General features: G+C 39.3%; 1 protein-coding gene across 1 annotated transcript in view; it reads right to left on the bottom strand.

Moving 5' to 3' along the window:
- FSHR (follicle stimulating hormone receptor) overlaps nt 1-14,970 on the bottom strand; it is a 202,552-nt gene extending 187,582 nt beyond the window's left edge. The window contains exon 1 of the mRNA XM_004458772.3: nt 14,586-14,970. Within this exon, the coding sequence (XP_004458829.2) occupies nt 14,586-14,737 (152 nt within the window). The 5' untranslated portion in view covers nt 14,738-14,970. The remainder of the gene's footprint in view (nt 1-14,585) is intronic.
- Nucleotides 14,971-17,952: the final 2,982 nt, after the last annotated feature.

Below are 17,952 nucleotides of genomic sequence, written 5' to 3' on the forward strand. Positions count from 1 at the left end.
CAGACTAAGGCTCATGTGCCAAACTGCATTCTTGATTAATCTGACTAAATCAGAGTTTCCTAAAGTGTGCTCTGAGGAACTTGTATGGAATACACAAAGTTGGACTGCCTCTTAGAGCCTTTAATATGCTACTTACATTGCAAATCTCCAGAATGGAGGTATAGCATGCAGCATTTTCCAAACCCATTTGACTATGGAAATCCTTCTTAAAAGTTTCTTATTGTGGTGTATCTTACGAAACTAGGATTGTGAAGAATACACTTTGAAAAATGCTAGAAAAAGCCAGCTTTTTTGAAGCTTAAAGTATTTATTCTCTAAGAGGATTTCAATGGTAACATCTTAGAAATGAAGAACAAGAAACATTTAAGCTCCAAAGATTAATTTATTAATGGTGGTATTGTGACAAGAAGCAAGGGATATATTTTGGGGCAATATAACCAATCGAATATTATCACATAGTGGCTGCTCACTTGTTGGAGCAGCCTTGACCCAAAATATGTGACATACAAATTGAGAAAACAGAGGTCCATTTCCCCAAGCTTAGAAAAAAATGTTAGAAACAGGCTGTAAGGTCATGTTAGATCAATAAGAATCATTTTAACCCTGTGGAGTTTTTGAAATATCATCAAGTTTTCCCTAATGCAGTGAGAACCATTTAGGGAGTATCTACAGAGATTCCCTAGCCTCTGTCAAGTATTCCACGTTAACAGGGCAGCCACTTCTGCTAAGCCTGTGTACCTGAAGAAGATCAGCTCCTCAACAGGCTGAGAGTTAATTATTTCTGAGCAGCAGGAAACTTGTAAAGGGCAACAGATAGTTAAAGCCAGGCCCACTGACTGTTTCCTCCATAGGCATACGAATAGCCTAAGTAGCTCCTTAATGCACACAGATGATTTTCCGATTTATCACTGGAAATGCCATTGACATTTACTTCCGGGCCTCCTTGCACTGTTCAAACCTCCTCATTCCTTCACCCATTCTCCCTCCTTCTCTCTTCTCTCATCTCCCCATTGAGTAATTATTGGGTGCTAGAGAGGGACACAGTCCTAGCCCTGTGAGCTTACTGTATTTGGAGGACACGATGATGTGTAAGTATATTCTAGATGACTTCAGCATTGTATATATTTAAGTGTTCAGATTATGAGTTTAGACTGTTCTGCTTTAGGATTTCAGGAAAGAAGGAGGTCCCCTCTTTTTTCATGGTTATTGTAAGATGGCATTTTTTTTCATCAGGGATATCAGGAATCTTAATTTCATTTCTGACACTGAGAAGCTGAGTGATTTTGGACTAGTTCTTTCTTGGATTTCATCTTCCTTACTTCTAAAATGGGGACAGTAATAGCTGCAGTACAAGACTGCTGAGTGAATTGAGTGAGATGTTATAAGTAAAGCATTCAGTATGATGTAGTAGACACAGTAGATATGTGTTACATTTTGTCTTTCCTTCTGGTAATTATTTGCTTGTGGGGATTTTCATTTATTCATTTATTTATTCAATTCATATATATATGTATGTATGTATTTATTGAACATCCACTCTGTGCTGGAATAACTGAATAAAACAGGCAGATATCCTTGCCGTCATGAAACATTAATTAGCTCTAGTTTTGTGGGGGGTGGGGGGCAGATAAAAAATAAGTAAAAAATAACTTTCAAAGCACAGTAAGTTTAAGAAACATGAAAGAGTGATATTCTAGAGCAATGGGGGATGGGGGTGCAAATATTGGGGAATGGTCAAGGGTGATCTCTCTGAGGAGGTAGAATTTAAGTAGAAACCAAACAGATGAAAAGCCACATGATGAGGAGAGAGAAGAACATTCTAGACAGAAAAAGAAGCAAGTGAAAAGACCTGTGGTGAGAAAGAGCTCGGTGCATTTGGAGAACAGAAAGGTGTCAGGAGGGGCTGGAGCCTTGTGGTAATGGGCAAACAGTATATGATGGGCACTATGCCTCTGCAGATCATGGAGTGCCCTGTGGTCATGGCAAAGCTTGTAAGCCCCAGAGGGAAGGGATTTGTCTATTATGTTCACTGTGGAATTTCCCACCAAGAACAGTGCCTTCCACACTGTGAGTCCTGAAACACCATTTGCATACATTTTATTCTAATTGCAATTCTAAGTAACTGAGTGCCATACTCTTTTTAAAGGTCTCTGTGGCTACTGTGAGGGGAATGAATTGTAGATGCAAGTGGGATGGAAGCAATGGGTGACTAGTAGTTGTCTAGGTGAGAGATTATGGTGGCTTGAGCTAGGGTGGTGGTAAGGGAACTGGGGAGAAGTGGAGACTTTTGAGCTATATTTTAAGGGTCAAATACCCAGGACTTGGTGATGGCTTGTTATTTGTAGTATGGTATTGGTGATATGTGATATATGAACTTATACAGCTAATAAAGACTGGGAAGAGAGATTCTGTGGGCTTGGGGACATGTGATTAAGTACACACTATTTTCTGCTTGTTGATTCTGAGATACCTGTAAGATATCTAAATGGAGATGTCAAGGTAACAGTTGGATAAATGTGTTTGGGTCTCAACAAAGAGGTTGGGCATGGCACATACAAATCAGATTTGGGTGGTAGTTAAAGCTATGAGACTGGATGAGATAACTCAGGGGAAGAGTACAGATGCATAAGAGAAGAGGGTCAGGATCAAGCCTGGGGCATTCCAGCATCTAGAAACTGGGAAGCAGTGGAGAACTCAGCAGAGAATACCAAGGTTTGACCTGACATGGAGGGGAAAACCAGTGTATTGTCACAGAAGCCGGAAGTCAAAAGAGAAAAGTGTTTCAAGCAGGAGGATGGTCCACTCTATAGAGTGTTCCTGAGAGGCATGTAACATGTAGACAGAGACATGACCATTGAATCTGGCATCTAAATTATGGTCATTCTTTTTGTTCCCCTTCTCTTTACTAAAAAAAAACCACTTTCTGTAGTAACATATACACAACTCAGAATTTCCATCTTAACCATTTTCATGTGTACAATTCATTGTTATTAATTACATTCACAATATTGTGCCCCCACCACCAACATCCACAACCTAAACTCTTCCATTACCTCAAACAGAAACTCTGCACCCAATAAGCAAAAACTTCCCCTCCCCACCCCCCCAGCTCTTACACCCTGATAATCTATCATTTACTGTTTCTATGAATTTGCTTGTTCTAGGAATTTCATATAAGCGAGAGCATTCATTTGTCCTTTTGTGGCTTGCTCATTTCATTCAACATGATGTCTTCAAGGTTCATCAGAATTGCATATTTCAGGACTTCATTCCTTTTTAATGCTGAATCACATGCCATTGTGTGTACATACCACATTTTGTTTAGGTATTCATCTGCTGATGGAAATTTGGGACATTCCTACCTTTTTGGCTATTGTGAACAATGCTGCTATGAACACTGGTGTACAAATATCTGTTGGGAGCCCCTGTTTTCAACTCTTTAGATACATTCCCAAAAGTGTGATTGCTGGATCACGTGGTGATTCTATGTTCAATCTTCTGAGGAACTGTCAAAATGATTTCCACAGTGGCTGCACCATTTTACAATCCCACCAACAACGTATAAGTGTTCCAATTTGTCCGCATCCTCACCAACACTTATTATTATTTTTTTGGTGTTTTTTTTTTTTAAGTAATAGCCATCCTAGTGGTTGTGAAGTGTTATTTTTTGTGATTTTGATTTGCATTTCCCTGATGACCGATGATCTTAGCCATCTTTTCATATGCTAGTGTACACTCGTATGTCTTCTTTGGAGAAAGGTCTTCTCAAGGACTTTGACCATGTTTTAATTGGTTGTCATTTTGTTGTTCAGTTGGACTTTTTTTAAACTAAATTTTTATTTGAAAAATAATATAACTACATTATATAACATACTGAAAATAAGGAGGTGTTTATTGTTACCTGTGACAAGAAAATTTTCAAGGGAACAATGGGGACAGAAGTCATATTGGAGTGAGTTTAAGAATAAATGAAGCTCCATGGGCAGAAATGGCATACTAAATAACTATTTTATTTCCTCTTGAAACGCCAGTGACAAGACTGCAAAAGGAGCTTTTAAGAGCATAAAGATACAAAAATAAAGGAGGAAAGGAGCAAAAGCAGTAAAATTTTAGTATTGGAAAGAAGCTGGATGAAGGTGGTTCTGGAACTAGTATTGCCAGCATCTCCTGGGAGCTGTTTGGAAATGCAAAATCCCAGGCCCCACTCCAGACTTACTGGATTTTCACAATATATCCATGGGATTTGCATGCACATTTTGGTTTGAGAAGTGCTGACTTGCCAAACTCTAAAAAACAGAATCCTATGTCAATGTGATTTACACTGTACAGTTCTGCAAACACCCAGAAATTGGAGGCTCTGGGTGTCTCCAGAAGTGGTAGGGTTTGGGGAGAGAGGGTATAGCGTGAAGTGGCTAAAATAAAGAGGACTGGTGGAAAGTTTAAGAGGCAGCCAGACTCACCACTTGGAGCAGTCAGGGGAGTGTCCTTTCCTAGCTGAGCGAAACACCAAAGGTTTATTCTCTAGAGAATAAAACAGAGTTTGGTAACAGGACATCAGGCATTCCTTTTGTTGCTCATTTCCACTTTTACGTCCTGCTCTTTTACCCAACTCAAAAGATCTAGTCTCTTGCATTTTCGCAATTTGGAAACTTCTGGTCAAACTTTAAAATTTTGACATCTGCCAGTTAAACACTGTTATTAATTTGCTGGCACTCATTTGCCATTCTCTTTTATTTCATGTCTCCCTGTATAATAAAGCCAGGTTCTTTCTTAAAGGAATTCCTGCCCTTTTAAAGAATGGAGTATTTTTGGAAGTGAACTTGCCAAGCTCCTGAAATCAACCCTGGGTATCAACAGATGCTGGCAGTTAGGGCTTCATCTTCCAGGTAAGAGTTTGGAAGAATCTTCTTCAGGAAATTTCATGTACCCAAGAGATAAGAACTAAGGATACTGACTTAGTTCTAATCAGCGATTCCACAATTAGATGTCCCAGCTCCTTCATTTCTTTATGGGAACTCAAGTTCCTGTAGTTTCTGTTGCTATTACTTTTGTTCTTCCTCCAGAATCTTAGTGGGGTACTTTGCTTCTAGAGATACTCTGTAATTTTCCTATCTGGCAACCAGAACTGTGTGTTCTCTTTCCACTGGTCTCTAGCATTTGTTTGGGGGAATAAGATGCCATTCCAAGACTGTATGTTGTTATTGAAAGAACTCAGCAGATTTTTCCAATTAGGGGCATGATAAGTAATTTTGCTACTGTATGGAACATTTCAGATAACATCTTTGCTATTCACCATAATTCTCATATTTGCTTTCATTGCCTTTTAGTTTGTTTTCTAGCTTAAAACAATGTTTCTTGTTACATTTTCTGCTGCCCCCTTCCCCCAGTGTATTTATAGAAATGCTACACTGCTTGGCCACAAAACAAACACCAATCAAATGAAGGTCTCTTCCCTTCCTCCCTTAACCAGAAATTAGCCTTGATGGTAGTGGGTGAGGCTGACTGGTTGGTATTGTTCAGGGTGTGATCAGATACTGGACAGTGATCCTTCTTTTGCAATTAATTTGCTTTTCTATTCCAAAGCTAACATAGCCATATAAAAAAGTTTGAAACTTAGGAGAAAGGGAAACTGCCTTTAAGTTCACAAGGATTTAATACATCTTTATTGAGTGTCAAAGTAGAAATTGCCAAAGTAGTGCCAAAGTAGAAATTTTTAAGAGATGTTATTTTCAGAAAAGGCATCTGAATTTTGTCAAGGCTAAATCTGTGAGATTACCAGATTTCAGAGATTACACACAGCTGTTTTGAAGAGAAGCTGGCATACACAGCTCATTGACAATTAAACCGCTTTACTATTACCCTCCCCAAAACACACATAAATGGTATTCATGAACACAAGCAACTTTAGAAAAATTTATGAAGTTGGCACAGAAAACACCACAGCCTATGCTTTCCCCTTTGCTGCTCATTTTCATCTTCTGTACCAACCTCTTTTATATTGACTCAAAGGAGCCCATCTCTTACATTTCCACAATTTGAAAACTTTTAGTCAAACTTAAATATTTGACGCCTGACACTTAAATGCTATTATTAATTTGTTGGTAATCATTTGTCATTCTTTTTTATTTTAGGTTTGTGTTATGCCTATAAAATCAAGCACAGTCCTTTCTTAAATGAATTTTTGGCCTTGTAAAGAGGGGGATATTTTTGGAAGTGGATTTTCCCAGCTCCTTAAATCAACCGTAGGATGATCAGAAAGGCAGAACTTAGATGGGACAGGTAGATACCCATCTTTTCATCAGTGTTCACTGGACATTGGACAGGCCCATATCTTATTGGATTTCACTGGGTATCCATTTCTTGCAGCTCTCACACTCTATGATTCCAGATTACACAAAGTAAGATGCAACTAATAGTCCAATAAGTGTTTTGACCATGACTACTCTTGGTTCCAAGGGGATTTTGATTGTTTTGGATAAGAGTGAGTGAAAAACATTTTTGTCATTACTTGTTCAGTGTTCTTCTCTTTTCGGAACTCCATGAGACCATCCCTAGCCTATTGGTTATTTTCTCTCAAGAACCTACAATAGTGCCTTGCAAAAATATCAATAAATATTTGTTGTTGAAAGAAAACATGAAAAATGAGGACATATACTTTGGTCTCAAAAGAGGAATACTGAACTAGGAGGATATATTTCAGGTTGGAGAAAACCACATTTGTGTAGGAGAATGTAAGACATATTTGTAAGCTGGGGTAGTATAATATAGTGAATAGAGAGAAGTGTTGAGAGGGTGGAAAATGAGAGAGGAGACAGGAACGTTAATTTGAGGTCAAAATGTACAGAATCTTAATGCCAAACTTATGACTTTGGACTTTTGTCCTGAATCTGGGTTTTGGAATCCACAGAGGAAGTAGACCAGAGCAAGGGCTCAGTGTAGGGGCTGGGAGGGGAGAAGATTGAAGGAACAGAGACCAATCCAGGGGCTGTAAACAAAGTTCAACTGTGAGGTGATAAGGTAAAGCAAGAGGAGATGTGAGGAATATCAATCTTGTGATCCTATCAGCTGAAATAAAATTTAGTATTCTTTCTTGGAGGCTATTGAATATTGTAAACTGGGGCTACTCCTGAAAATCCACTCCTCAGGGTCATGGTTCTTCCACAGAAGAGCCCTTTCTTTCCCATGCTTTTCCTATTCCAAGATGGTTAGGCGGAGATGAAAGGCTCAGTGACCTCCTGTCAACATTCTTTTACATAGTTACAAAGTCATTGTGGAGCTGGGAAACTTCACTGATTCTATGCTTAAAAATCCTCACTAAACAGAAAACAAGAGATGTGACTTTCTGTGGGTTTTGAGTGCTGCGTTTCAGAATAACAGAACTTTTTATTAAGCCCAAGGGAAGTTCCCCACCACTACCCCCAGCTAAGCACCCTCCCCTAGTCTTCTGTCCTGAAATCCCACGACTGAGTTGTTTGGAGAGGCTTAGGGATTACTAGCTGCTGGTAACTGAGAACTAGAAAGTGCCTTTTGGTATTGGGAAGTTTGGTGTCTGAAGAAATTTATAAAATTAAAGCATTTTAGAATTGGAAGAAACCTCAGCATCATTTTATGTCAAACTTTAGTTAATATACTAATGAATTTTCTCTCCAATATCCTGAATTAGTTGAGCTTTCTGTTTTATTGAAACTCAGCTAAACTTTTTGGGTCCCTATTTATTAGAGGATTTCATCAAGCTTGGCATTAGGGAGATATGAAAATTCGCTTTTGCTGGATATTTCCTACCATTTCTTTTTGGCAGAGGATTCTGTAATAGCTTTAGGATGGCTCTTGCTGGAAAAGGTCTGAAAGAAAGAATGAGACAGAGTGGACTCAAGCCACTCCTAGACTAAAATATAATTGAGTTCAAGTTCATGGCAAGGATTTGGTTGCTTTCATTCAAATGATTTTGCATATTCCTTGAAGATCTTCAGATCACACGGTACATTCCATATGAAAGAACAAGGAAACACCATGTTCAGGTCAGAGATACAAAACATACTCTGAGATACTCCTGGGAAAGATCAGATTAAGAACAAACATCCAAATCTCATTATAATCAGATCATAGACAAGTCATAATAATTACTCTCTTTCTTAGCTGACCTTGTAAGATATATAAGCTAGAATCTACTCTAAATAAAGCTAATTGGAGAACCTAAATCTAACAGCTTTAAAAAGTATAGTCCAGTCAGCCACAGTGGCTAGACGACCCAATTAGTGGCTTTGGAGAGGGATAATCAAAAATCACTTCCCCTTTGCCATCAAGATGTCCTGCTTCTGAAGCCTGGGATTCCTTGACAGAGGACTTGGTCAAGAAGGACAAGGCACACCTTCAGGTAAACAAGGGGATTTTTATCATCACCAAGCACAAGCAGTTCCATGCTATCATACCCCCACTCTTCAATTGCTGATAATGACTCTGCAAATTATAGCTCTTAGGCAATTCTCAGGGTACAGCTCATCTTCTGCTTTAAAGGATTCTTTCCCTGCAATGTAATTTCCACTTTCCCTTTGAAGGGACTGCATTCTACAACTGTTTCTTTAGTCACTTTTCTGATTTCTCCACGGGGAGCACAATCCTCCTTTACCCCCATCATTTCTCCCTAAAGTAGGTCTAGGATTTTGTATGTATTAGTGTGAAGCTGTGATATTTGTTTTCCTTGAAAGAAATATGTAAACAAGGAGGTAGTTGTTTGGGGACGTGGGCACCTAGGGCAATCTGCACAGCAGGGCGTTTGATTTGACATCCAGACAGAACTACAAGAATCAGAGCACTTCTGGAGAAGGCAGCAAACCTAGCATTCAGGGTTTAGGGTCAAGTCATAACTGGCAAAAATGTTATTTCTTTGAACATATGTTTCTGCTTTATAGTTTAAAGTGCTTTTGTTTAGCCTATTGCAGCCATTCACCCTTCCAAAATTTTTGTTGGAATATTAGAATAGAGAGACAGAAATTAGTACTTAAGTCAAGAGAATTAAATGACATCCCCAGAGCACAGAATATTCACTTTTAACTTAGGATACCTCTTTTCTAGTATCTATATCTCTCCATCTGAATAAATTAATGGATTCAGGAATAACATATAGGCATTTTCTTAAAGCAAATTATAGAAAAGAAAACAAGAAAACTCTCAAACTCCTTAGTAGTCCATCACAGGAGAGAGCAATAATCATCTCTTATAAGAATATTTTCTTCAATATTGAGGAGCAGAATTCCTCCTGATTTACTGAACCATTTGTTCTATCTATAACTGAGGCCCAGAATATACACTGCATTGAACCAGGCACATTAAGGAGTACCAAGGAAATTTTCACTGCAGTTTGGGAAATAAGACACACATGACAAATTAAACACAAAGCAAGATTAAGTATGAAATGAACGTATTGGGGTTCAGATGAAAGCAGGATTAAATAAAGATGGATCATCAGGAAAGATTTCATGAAAGAGGCAATTTATATAAGTAGGCTGGGTTTCAAGAGGTAGAGAAGAAAGTGAGGATAGTGCAAATAAGAGGTATTACATAAAAACACAGAGAGGTAGAAATGCACAAAATGTGGCTGAGAGCAAGTCTGAATTAGTCCTGTGGGGTAGATGGCTTCTGCTGCGGAAGGGTGAGAAAGGCAGAAAGATGAGCCGCTGAATGATTTTGAACTCCTGAATCATAAGATGGTGGCAGTGGTGTTTGTAGAATAATGGAGAAGTGGTGTGCAGGCTGATTTGGAGAAAGGGGATAAATTAAGATATGATTATGTAATCTAAGGTTTAGAAGTTCAGAGATCAGACAAAGGTAATGGCAGTAGAAAAAGAGAGATTTATTGTTAGCAGTAGTATGAAGGGAGAGTTTGTAAAACTGATTAGATATGAGACATCAGGGAAGCAAGAAACCTACATGATGAGGTCTGGCTCTAGCTGTTATCAAACACTGAACTGGGAATCAGGAAGGCTGGGCTGAGGTTCAGACTTCACATGGAATTCACTTTGGTGGCTGGAGTTGGGATAGATGAGTCTTTCAACAAGCAGACTATTAATCTCAGAAGATACTCTCAGGAGAAAATGGTTCCACAATTAAATATGTTTGCAAATGTCATAGATTCTACTTCCCTTCTGGAGATTCACATAACTGTATAGCAAAAGCTCCCCTTTTTGCACTCAGCACTGATAACATCCTCAGAACTGAGGACCAACCAAGGAAAGACTAAACTAGATATGCTTTAAAGCGCCTAACTAAACAGCAATCTATGGCTAATGGGTATGAAGAGTGATCTAAACTGAGACAACAAGTGATATAAGGTAAAGAAAAGGTAGACAAAATATAAAAAGAGGGGAAAAGGTTATTAGAATGAAATAAATTATGCTTGTTCATGGTAAGTGCTGGTCAAATGAGATTGCAATTGAGAAACAGGAACTTGCTCTGAGGGGAGGAGACAACAACCTATATCATGATCCCAGTTGACATCTTCCTAAGCCGAGAATGACTGTAAAGGGACCTTTCATTCCTCTAAATATGAAGATCGCCTGACCCTGCTGAAGAAGAAGGTTGTGTCGATAATGTCACTTAGAATTAAAATTTCAGGTTTAGAAATTTGAAAGAATAAAGCAAGATCAAAGTGTCCTTTCTATATTCCTTGACTGCCTTCTCTGCCCTCCAGCTTCTGGTGTAAGTCAAAAATAAAAATTCCTTAGACTGTAGTCAGAATGAAACCTGAGCTCTTGGCAAATATGGACAGCCTTAAGGAATACATTTTCCAAAAATGTAAGTGCACAGAGAGCAAGTGCTACATCCACTGGAGGAGGAGGAGACTGTTTTCATTCATGTGGGAGGCCGGACACTACCTCAGAGTTATAAAGATCTTTATAGCAATTTTTCTCCCAAGGATTCTCGTAACTATTGACTCATGTGACCATCATGAAAGCTCTGTGTGTTAAGTGGTTTTAGAGTAATTTTATACATATGACAACAACCACCACAAAAATAACCTGAGAGGCATAGGGCTAGGTGTTTTACATACATTGTCTCACTTAATCTTTGCTGCAACTCTGAGTTAGACACACATTGTAAATTATAGTACGCAAAGGAAAGCATAGATGACAGCGCTAAATAAGCAACACAGCCTGGGTTGGAATTCAGGTCTTTTGATCCTAGAGGCTACACACTATCATTTCTACTTGTCTACTTGTCAGAACTGATTAAGGGCAGTCCTGTGAAAATTAACTCAAAATCCCCCGCACACAAACACCTCTGACCATGTCCACCTAGTTTAGTCTTTCTCCATGGTGCCATGTTCTCTCATGCTGCCTAAACCTCACTTAAGTCAGGAATACATATACATATATACATTTATATATATATATATTTATATATATTATATATATATATTTTAAACTTTTTAAGTGGTTGGAAAAAACAAAACAAGAATAATAATCTGTGACATAAGAAAATGATCTGAAATTCAAATTTCTGTGTTCATAAATAAAGTTTCATAGGAACCCAGCCACATCCACTCATTTACATGTTGTTTAGGGCTGCTTTTGCACTACAGTGGCAGAGCTGAGTAGTTGCAACAGACACTAAAACATTTACTCTCTGGCCTTATATCAACAAAGTTTGTTGACCCCTGGTCCAAATTTTAAAGAACAGCTTTTTTTTTTTCTTGAAGAGGAGGAAATGAAAGCAATCGGAAGACTTTCATTGTCCTCACTGTGCAGAGGAGATAACAAACAAGGCTCAAGTTTGAATCCCAGCTCTGACACTCAGAAGCTATAGAGGCGAGTGTGCCCAAGTTATGTAGCTTTTCTGTATTTCAGGTTGCCCTATTTGAAAAACAGAGCAATAATATCAAATACACGGGCTGTTGTGAGATTTTAACGAGGTAGTATGTGTAAGACATAGTGGAGGCCTCACAGTAAACGCTCATTGATGGTGCTTTTGTGGTCTTTTGCTGGTAATAGCTGTGTGTGCAGATCAGAGGGAATGAAATCCCTCTGGTGATAGCTGGTAGATATAGAAATGAAGCTGCTGAAAGGTGGAGAGAATGATAGGATAAAAATGTACTTGGTGAAATATAAGAGTCATTTTCCCTGGGGTGAACCCGAGTAACCGTGAGAGCTTTGACATCTTGGTGGATTAAGCAGTTGCAGTCGATGAAGCCCAACTAGCTAGTCCATCCACCTACACCTGATGTCAGCGCCATTAGAGTCATTATCCAAACTCTGAAGACTGCAATAGGAAATAGTTGCATGAGCCAGTTCCTATTTCTTTTCCTGATGTCCCAGATACCCCTGATCCAGTCCTTTTATAGAAGAAAGAAAATAATCAATTATATAGTTGCTCTTTCATTCCAACCCAAGAGATGAGTTCTAGTTCACTTGGCATTTTATCTGTTCTTCAGTGATCGAAAAACTGGCCTCAAAAACACCGTTAAACACACTCTTGTCACCTGACAGCTAAAGCAAATATGCTCTTTTTTTCCTCAACACACCTTGCCAAGAAGAAGGAATTGTCCAGTGCAGGTCCTACTAATGACTCTAGGTCCTACTAAAGAGCCTTTGTCAAGAGTGTGAAATTTGTTTCTGGTGCTCTGTCAAATGTCTTCTCCCCACAATCTCTTTCCATAATGTATCCATACTTCATGCTCTCTTTCCTCAGTTACAAAGCACTCTTGGGCAGAGATGTGTAGTAGTCATTTAAATCTTAGGATGAATTAAAAAAAAAAAAATCAGAATTCTGTCCCTCCCACACTCACTCATACATAAACATTCCCTAGGGTTTGGGGTTTGGGGGTGGATTTTCTTCCTTCACCCTTCTCTCTCTTCCTCCTTCCATCCCTTCCTCCTTCTCTCCCTTCCTTTTTTTTTTCTTTCTTCCTTCTTTCCTTTTTATCCAGAATGGAAAAAATCTGTAAAGATATTCAGAGAACAGCCAGCCTAATGTGGTAGTGATTCTGGCAGCTAGAATATCACCCTGAAATTCTGTCTTGTTGGGGGCTGTTGGCTTTAGCCACTGCATGGAGCTTCTTGGCCCATAGGGAAACATTGGAAGGAGGAGAGAAGGGCCAAGAGAGGTGGTAAGGGAGAGGGGTGTCTATGTCTTTTAGTCTTCATGACAATCCAGTCAAGCAGGTTCTATGAAACCTGATTTATAAGTGGCTAACCTGAGGTTCAGAAGGGTTGAGTAATTGTTCAGAGCCACTTCGGAGCAAGTGACCTCTCACAGGAACTCAGGCCCATTCACTCTTTCGTGTGTCCATAATGACCTCAGAAAGCAGGCTGCTTTTGTCCAGAGGCACATTCTTCAGCACAATCAGGAATAGCTGTCTCATCTGTGGCAGGAGAGCCAAAACACAGAGCTGGCCAGTTACCATCTCTGCTGCTGCTGTGGCATCTGAACAGGACCTATGGACTTGGGGTGTCAAGGGAGAAACTGGCAAGCAGAGGCCACCAGGTTGGGAAGCCATTTCTGCCTGAGCGAGAATTTGAAACCCAACACCCACATATTTGAGGATAGATAAGGCAATCAGCAAAGTAAGAAGACAACCACCTTCTGCAGTAAAATAAGAGTAATCAACAGCTTTAGGGAAAAGGTAAAAACATGCCCCCAGAATAGGGGCTTCTGCTTGAAATCCTTGCAATAAAAGCATTGAGGATCCCCAATCTCTGAGTCACAATATGCCAGTTCCCAGAGGAAGTAGTACCTGAACATTTAAACAGCCATGCCACGGATCTGCCCTAATACAAACCTGGAGGTTTGGAGAAAGGAAAATAGGCTGTGACTCAAAGGTCTGATTTGCAGTTTTGGCTCTGCCTCAACGCATTGTCGAGAGCTTGGGCAATTCTGTTTACTCTCAGGACCACAGATTCCTCATTTGCAAAACAAAGAGAGTGAGGTGATGTGTAAATTCTCTTCCAACTCTAAGATTCTTTCTACTTCCTGGTAAAGTAATTCATTAACAATCTGAAGTCAGCTGTATGAAAGATTATTCTATCCTTCTCCCTGCCTCCCATTTTTTTCGTTCCTCCTTGTTTTTTTTTCATAGTCCTTCCTCTCACCCCTTTTTTTCCTCCAGGAAACAGATGCTCATTCAGAAACTATTTGCTGAGGCCTCCAAAGCTGCTGAAACTCTGGAATTCTCTCCCCTTAAATTAAGTGCCCTTAGGAGATGCACATTGAGTGTTTCTTTTAGATCAAAGCCTTCCTTTCTGCTTCCAATTCTAGGTCTCCTAAGTTTCTATTTTGCCTTAGTTTTACTTTTCTGGATCCACCAAAAAGTGAATGGAACCCAACAGCAAATGTGCTGAAAAAACTTTAAAAAGTCTCCCTTTTGGATTTGGATTCAGGTTTCCACTCTGCCCTTCTCTTAGAAATGCTGAGAGAAAACTCTGACCTAAGATCCACAGGGCAGGGATGCTGGGCTGGGGGAGTTTGCATTAGTCAAGCCTTCGGTGAGTGCAGAAATATTTCAGCCTGACAGATACCAGCCTAATATGAAAATAATAATAGGACCCCCGGGAAAACACCAGCCACGCAGGTGCTCCCTTGCCGTTACTTACAGTTCGACCGCATTCCTGGGGAGGTCGGAGGGAATCTCTGTCACCTTGCTCTCTTGGCAGAGGAACACCTTGTTGGAGCAGTGACACATCGGATGATGACATCCTGAGCCCAAGCCCAGGAAAGCCAGCAAGGAGACCACGAGGAGGGCCATGCTCACTTATCCATCCACCTGCTTTCTTCCTGCATTAGCAGAGAAAACCCTCCGCAGATTCCAGAGGCTCCACATACTGCCCTTTTGAAAAGAAATCTGCCTTAAGAGCTGATAGGGTCACGTGCCCCACCAAGGGATGATTATATTTTGTTTTGTTTTGTTTTTGGTCACTTCCAGCCGAAGAATGAGATTTCTGTGCGCCAGCAGTGATTTCCGGGAGGTGGGTGGGGCAAGAAGAGCTACTCCCTTATCCTTGGCAATTGGGTTTCTTACACCCTGACCGAGGAAGACAGCAAATCGAAATTTGGTGCCTATCTGGAATCCTTTGCAAATTTCTCTGTAGAAGTGCCCCTGCTGGTCACTAATCTCAACAGAGTGGTATGAATGCCTTTTTTTTTTTTTTCCAAAAAGACAGACCCACGATATGACATATCATGAAGACTGCCTTAGGCAGCCTCTGACAAGTGCAGGGCCAGGGCCTGGGTTCAGTTTTCTGCTTCAATGTCTTCCTCCAGCTCTCCTGCTAGTAAATCAGGAACTTCTGGATTGTAGTCAATGATTCTCTTTCTTGCCATAATTAACAGCCAAAAATAGCATTGCTCAAAAGACAGGCAGGTGAGTTAGCAAGCCCCAGGCAGGTCTTTGTAAGTGGGTGGCCGTCGCACTTCTGATAGTGTTCTCCCCAGAGATAATAGACTAATCAGAGTGATCTAAGGAATGGCGGTGTTTCCAGTGGGGATTTAGTAAAGGCCAGCACATCTGTCCCCTAACAGGCTTTGACGATTGCCCTTGCCTTTTGGCAGTGGGTGCAAGTGAATTTATTTAATCTATGCCTTTAACTTAGTTTTAAATGTTCCCTGCGGGTGACAGCCTTGGCATTCCTAACTACTTGATGGTGAGCAATCTGAGGAAAGTTTGGCATCACTCATTAAGTGGCTTTCTACTCTCAATTCCGCGAATATGAAGATTAGAAGATAGAATACTATCTATAATAAGACCCGGCTAAAACTAATTTTATCTGCTAAAATTAGTTTCAACAACATCTTTAGGTAATTGTATAAAATTGAGTTACATGAACAATGTAAATATGCATATATATAAAACCTATATTATATATCACACATGCACACACATACACACTCACATTCCAAAAGAATGATAGCTTTTAATGAATGGATTAAATTACCCTTAGGAGGAAAACAGAAGCAAGTAACTTTTTGGATGAAGTTGGTAAATGTTCCCTATCTTCTTCTTGGAGTGACTATTCATTCTAATGTGAAGAATGAAAGATGAGGGGAGCATCTTGGCTAACACAAGCATTCAAATTCATTTACTCCACAATTGATCCACCCAATCATAGACTCAAATACGGAAGCGACTTAAAGCCCATCTAATCCAATCAGCCACAAAATGCTTAGCTTCACTTCTAAATATGAATTTTAAAGGTTTTCTCTCCTTTGCTTGAATAACTCTAGTGAAAAGAAGCTCATTGCCAGTTGAACCTCCTACCCGGTTCCCTGTCCTGCAAATCCGTATAGATTCTGGAGAACTCCATCTATAACTAAATTAGTCCTTACGTGCAGAAATCTTTTTAAATCGAGATTCGGATTTTTAAAAGTACATCATAGTCATAGTTTATAGATAATATATGTGACATAATTGTGAAGAATTAAACATTGTAATAAGATGTAATAAAAATTGTAATAAGATGAACCATTGTGGACTGAAGAAATAGGACACAACCAGTGCTGTTGCAGCTACCTTGTTGTTCCTCCCCATCCCCTCTGGTCTTTATACTCCCAGAGGAGGCCCTTAATCTGAATTTTGTATTTATTTTTCCTTTATTTTAAAAAAATAATAATGGTACCAATGTAGGTATCTCTAAACAATATATTATCTAAATTTGCTTGTTTTCGAATTTTATAAAATTGTATCATTTTTCAGGTTATCTTTTGCTACTTGCTGTTTTATGCTGGGCAGTAGCGGATTGACTCAGCAGGTCTGTGTTGTCCAAACCCTGCACATTCCAAAGAATGTTCTGGTCCTGGACTGACTTCTGGGAGATACCCTCTAAGCCCTTGGAATACCCTGCCTGATAAGAATGCCTGCTTACCTGGGGCCTTGAGACACTCTAGATAGTTTACACTCCAGTGTGATTTATGGTGGGGGACTTGGTCCCCACAGGATCAGTTTGACATCCAGGTGAGCTGGAGTCTGAGTGACTGAGGTCAGCACTCCATTTTTATGGGACTGAGCCTCAACAAAAGCCCCAGTTACCAAGACTCAGGTGAACCTCCCTGGTTGGCAATACTTCATGCTTCTATTTTCTGTTTATTGATCAACCTTGCCAGGGTTTTCCCTCTTTCTTTTGCCCTCTCAAAGAACCAACTTTTGCCTGTGCTGGTCCTATTATGTGTTTTTCTCTTTCCATAATTGTTTTTTACAAGGTACTGGGGCATGGACCTGGGACCTTGTACATGTGAAACAGGCACTCAGCCACTGAGCTACAACCATTCCACTCTTTCATAATTTTTGCTCTTATTTTTCCCTCTGTTTTCCTTGGTTCTGTTCTTCTTTTATTAACCTCTTAAGTTGGATTCCAATTCGCTCGTTTTCAGCTTTTTTTCATTTCTAATATATGCACTTAAGCTTTAAATTTCCCTCTAATCTCTGCTTCAGGTTTATCCCACAAATAATGATAGGTAAAAAAATCTAATTATAGTTTAGTTCTAAGTAATTCTCAGTTTTTCATTATGATTTAAAAAACACACATAATGAAATGTGTTTTTGAAATTCACAAACCATAGAGCTATTCCAATTTATCTTTTTGTTATTGACTTCTAATTTAATTGCAGAATGGTCAGAAAGTGTGGTTTATATTAATTATTTTTTTCCAAAGACGTTGAGATGTGTTTTATAGCTTAGTACATACTTAATTTTTTAAAACGTTTAATGTGAGCTTGAGAAGACTCTATGTTCTCTATTTACTAGGTGTCAGGTTCAATAATTGTCCCATAAATACAGCTTATTATTATTTTCCTAAAATCCTCTATGTGTTTACCAATATTATGTAAGTTTTACCTAAAATGATCGAGGGATTTGGGTTGAAATTTCACACATTCATGGTTACACAAGTTGTCCTCACAGTCCTATCACTTTGCTTTACATATTTAAAGCCTAATTTATTTGGGTTATACAAGTTTAGAATAGTGAAT

Source organism: Dasypus novemcinctus, chromosome 17, assembly GCF_030445035.2.
Source record: "Dasypus novemcinctus isolate mDasNov1 chromosome 17, mDasNov1.1.hap2, whole genome shotgun sequence".
NCBI lineage: Eukaryota > Metazoa > Chordata > Mammalia > Cingulata > Dasypodidae > Dasypus > Dasypus novemcinctus.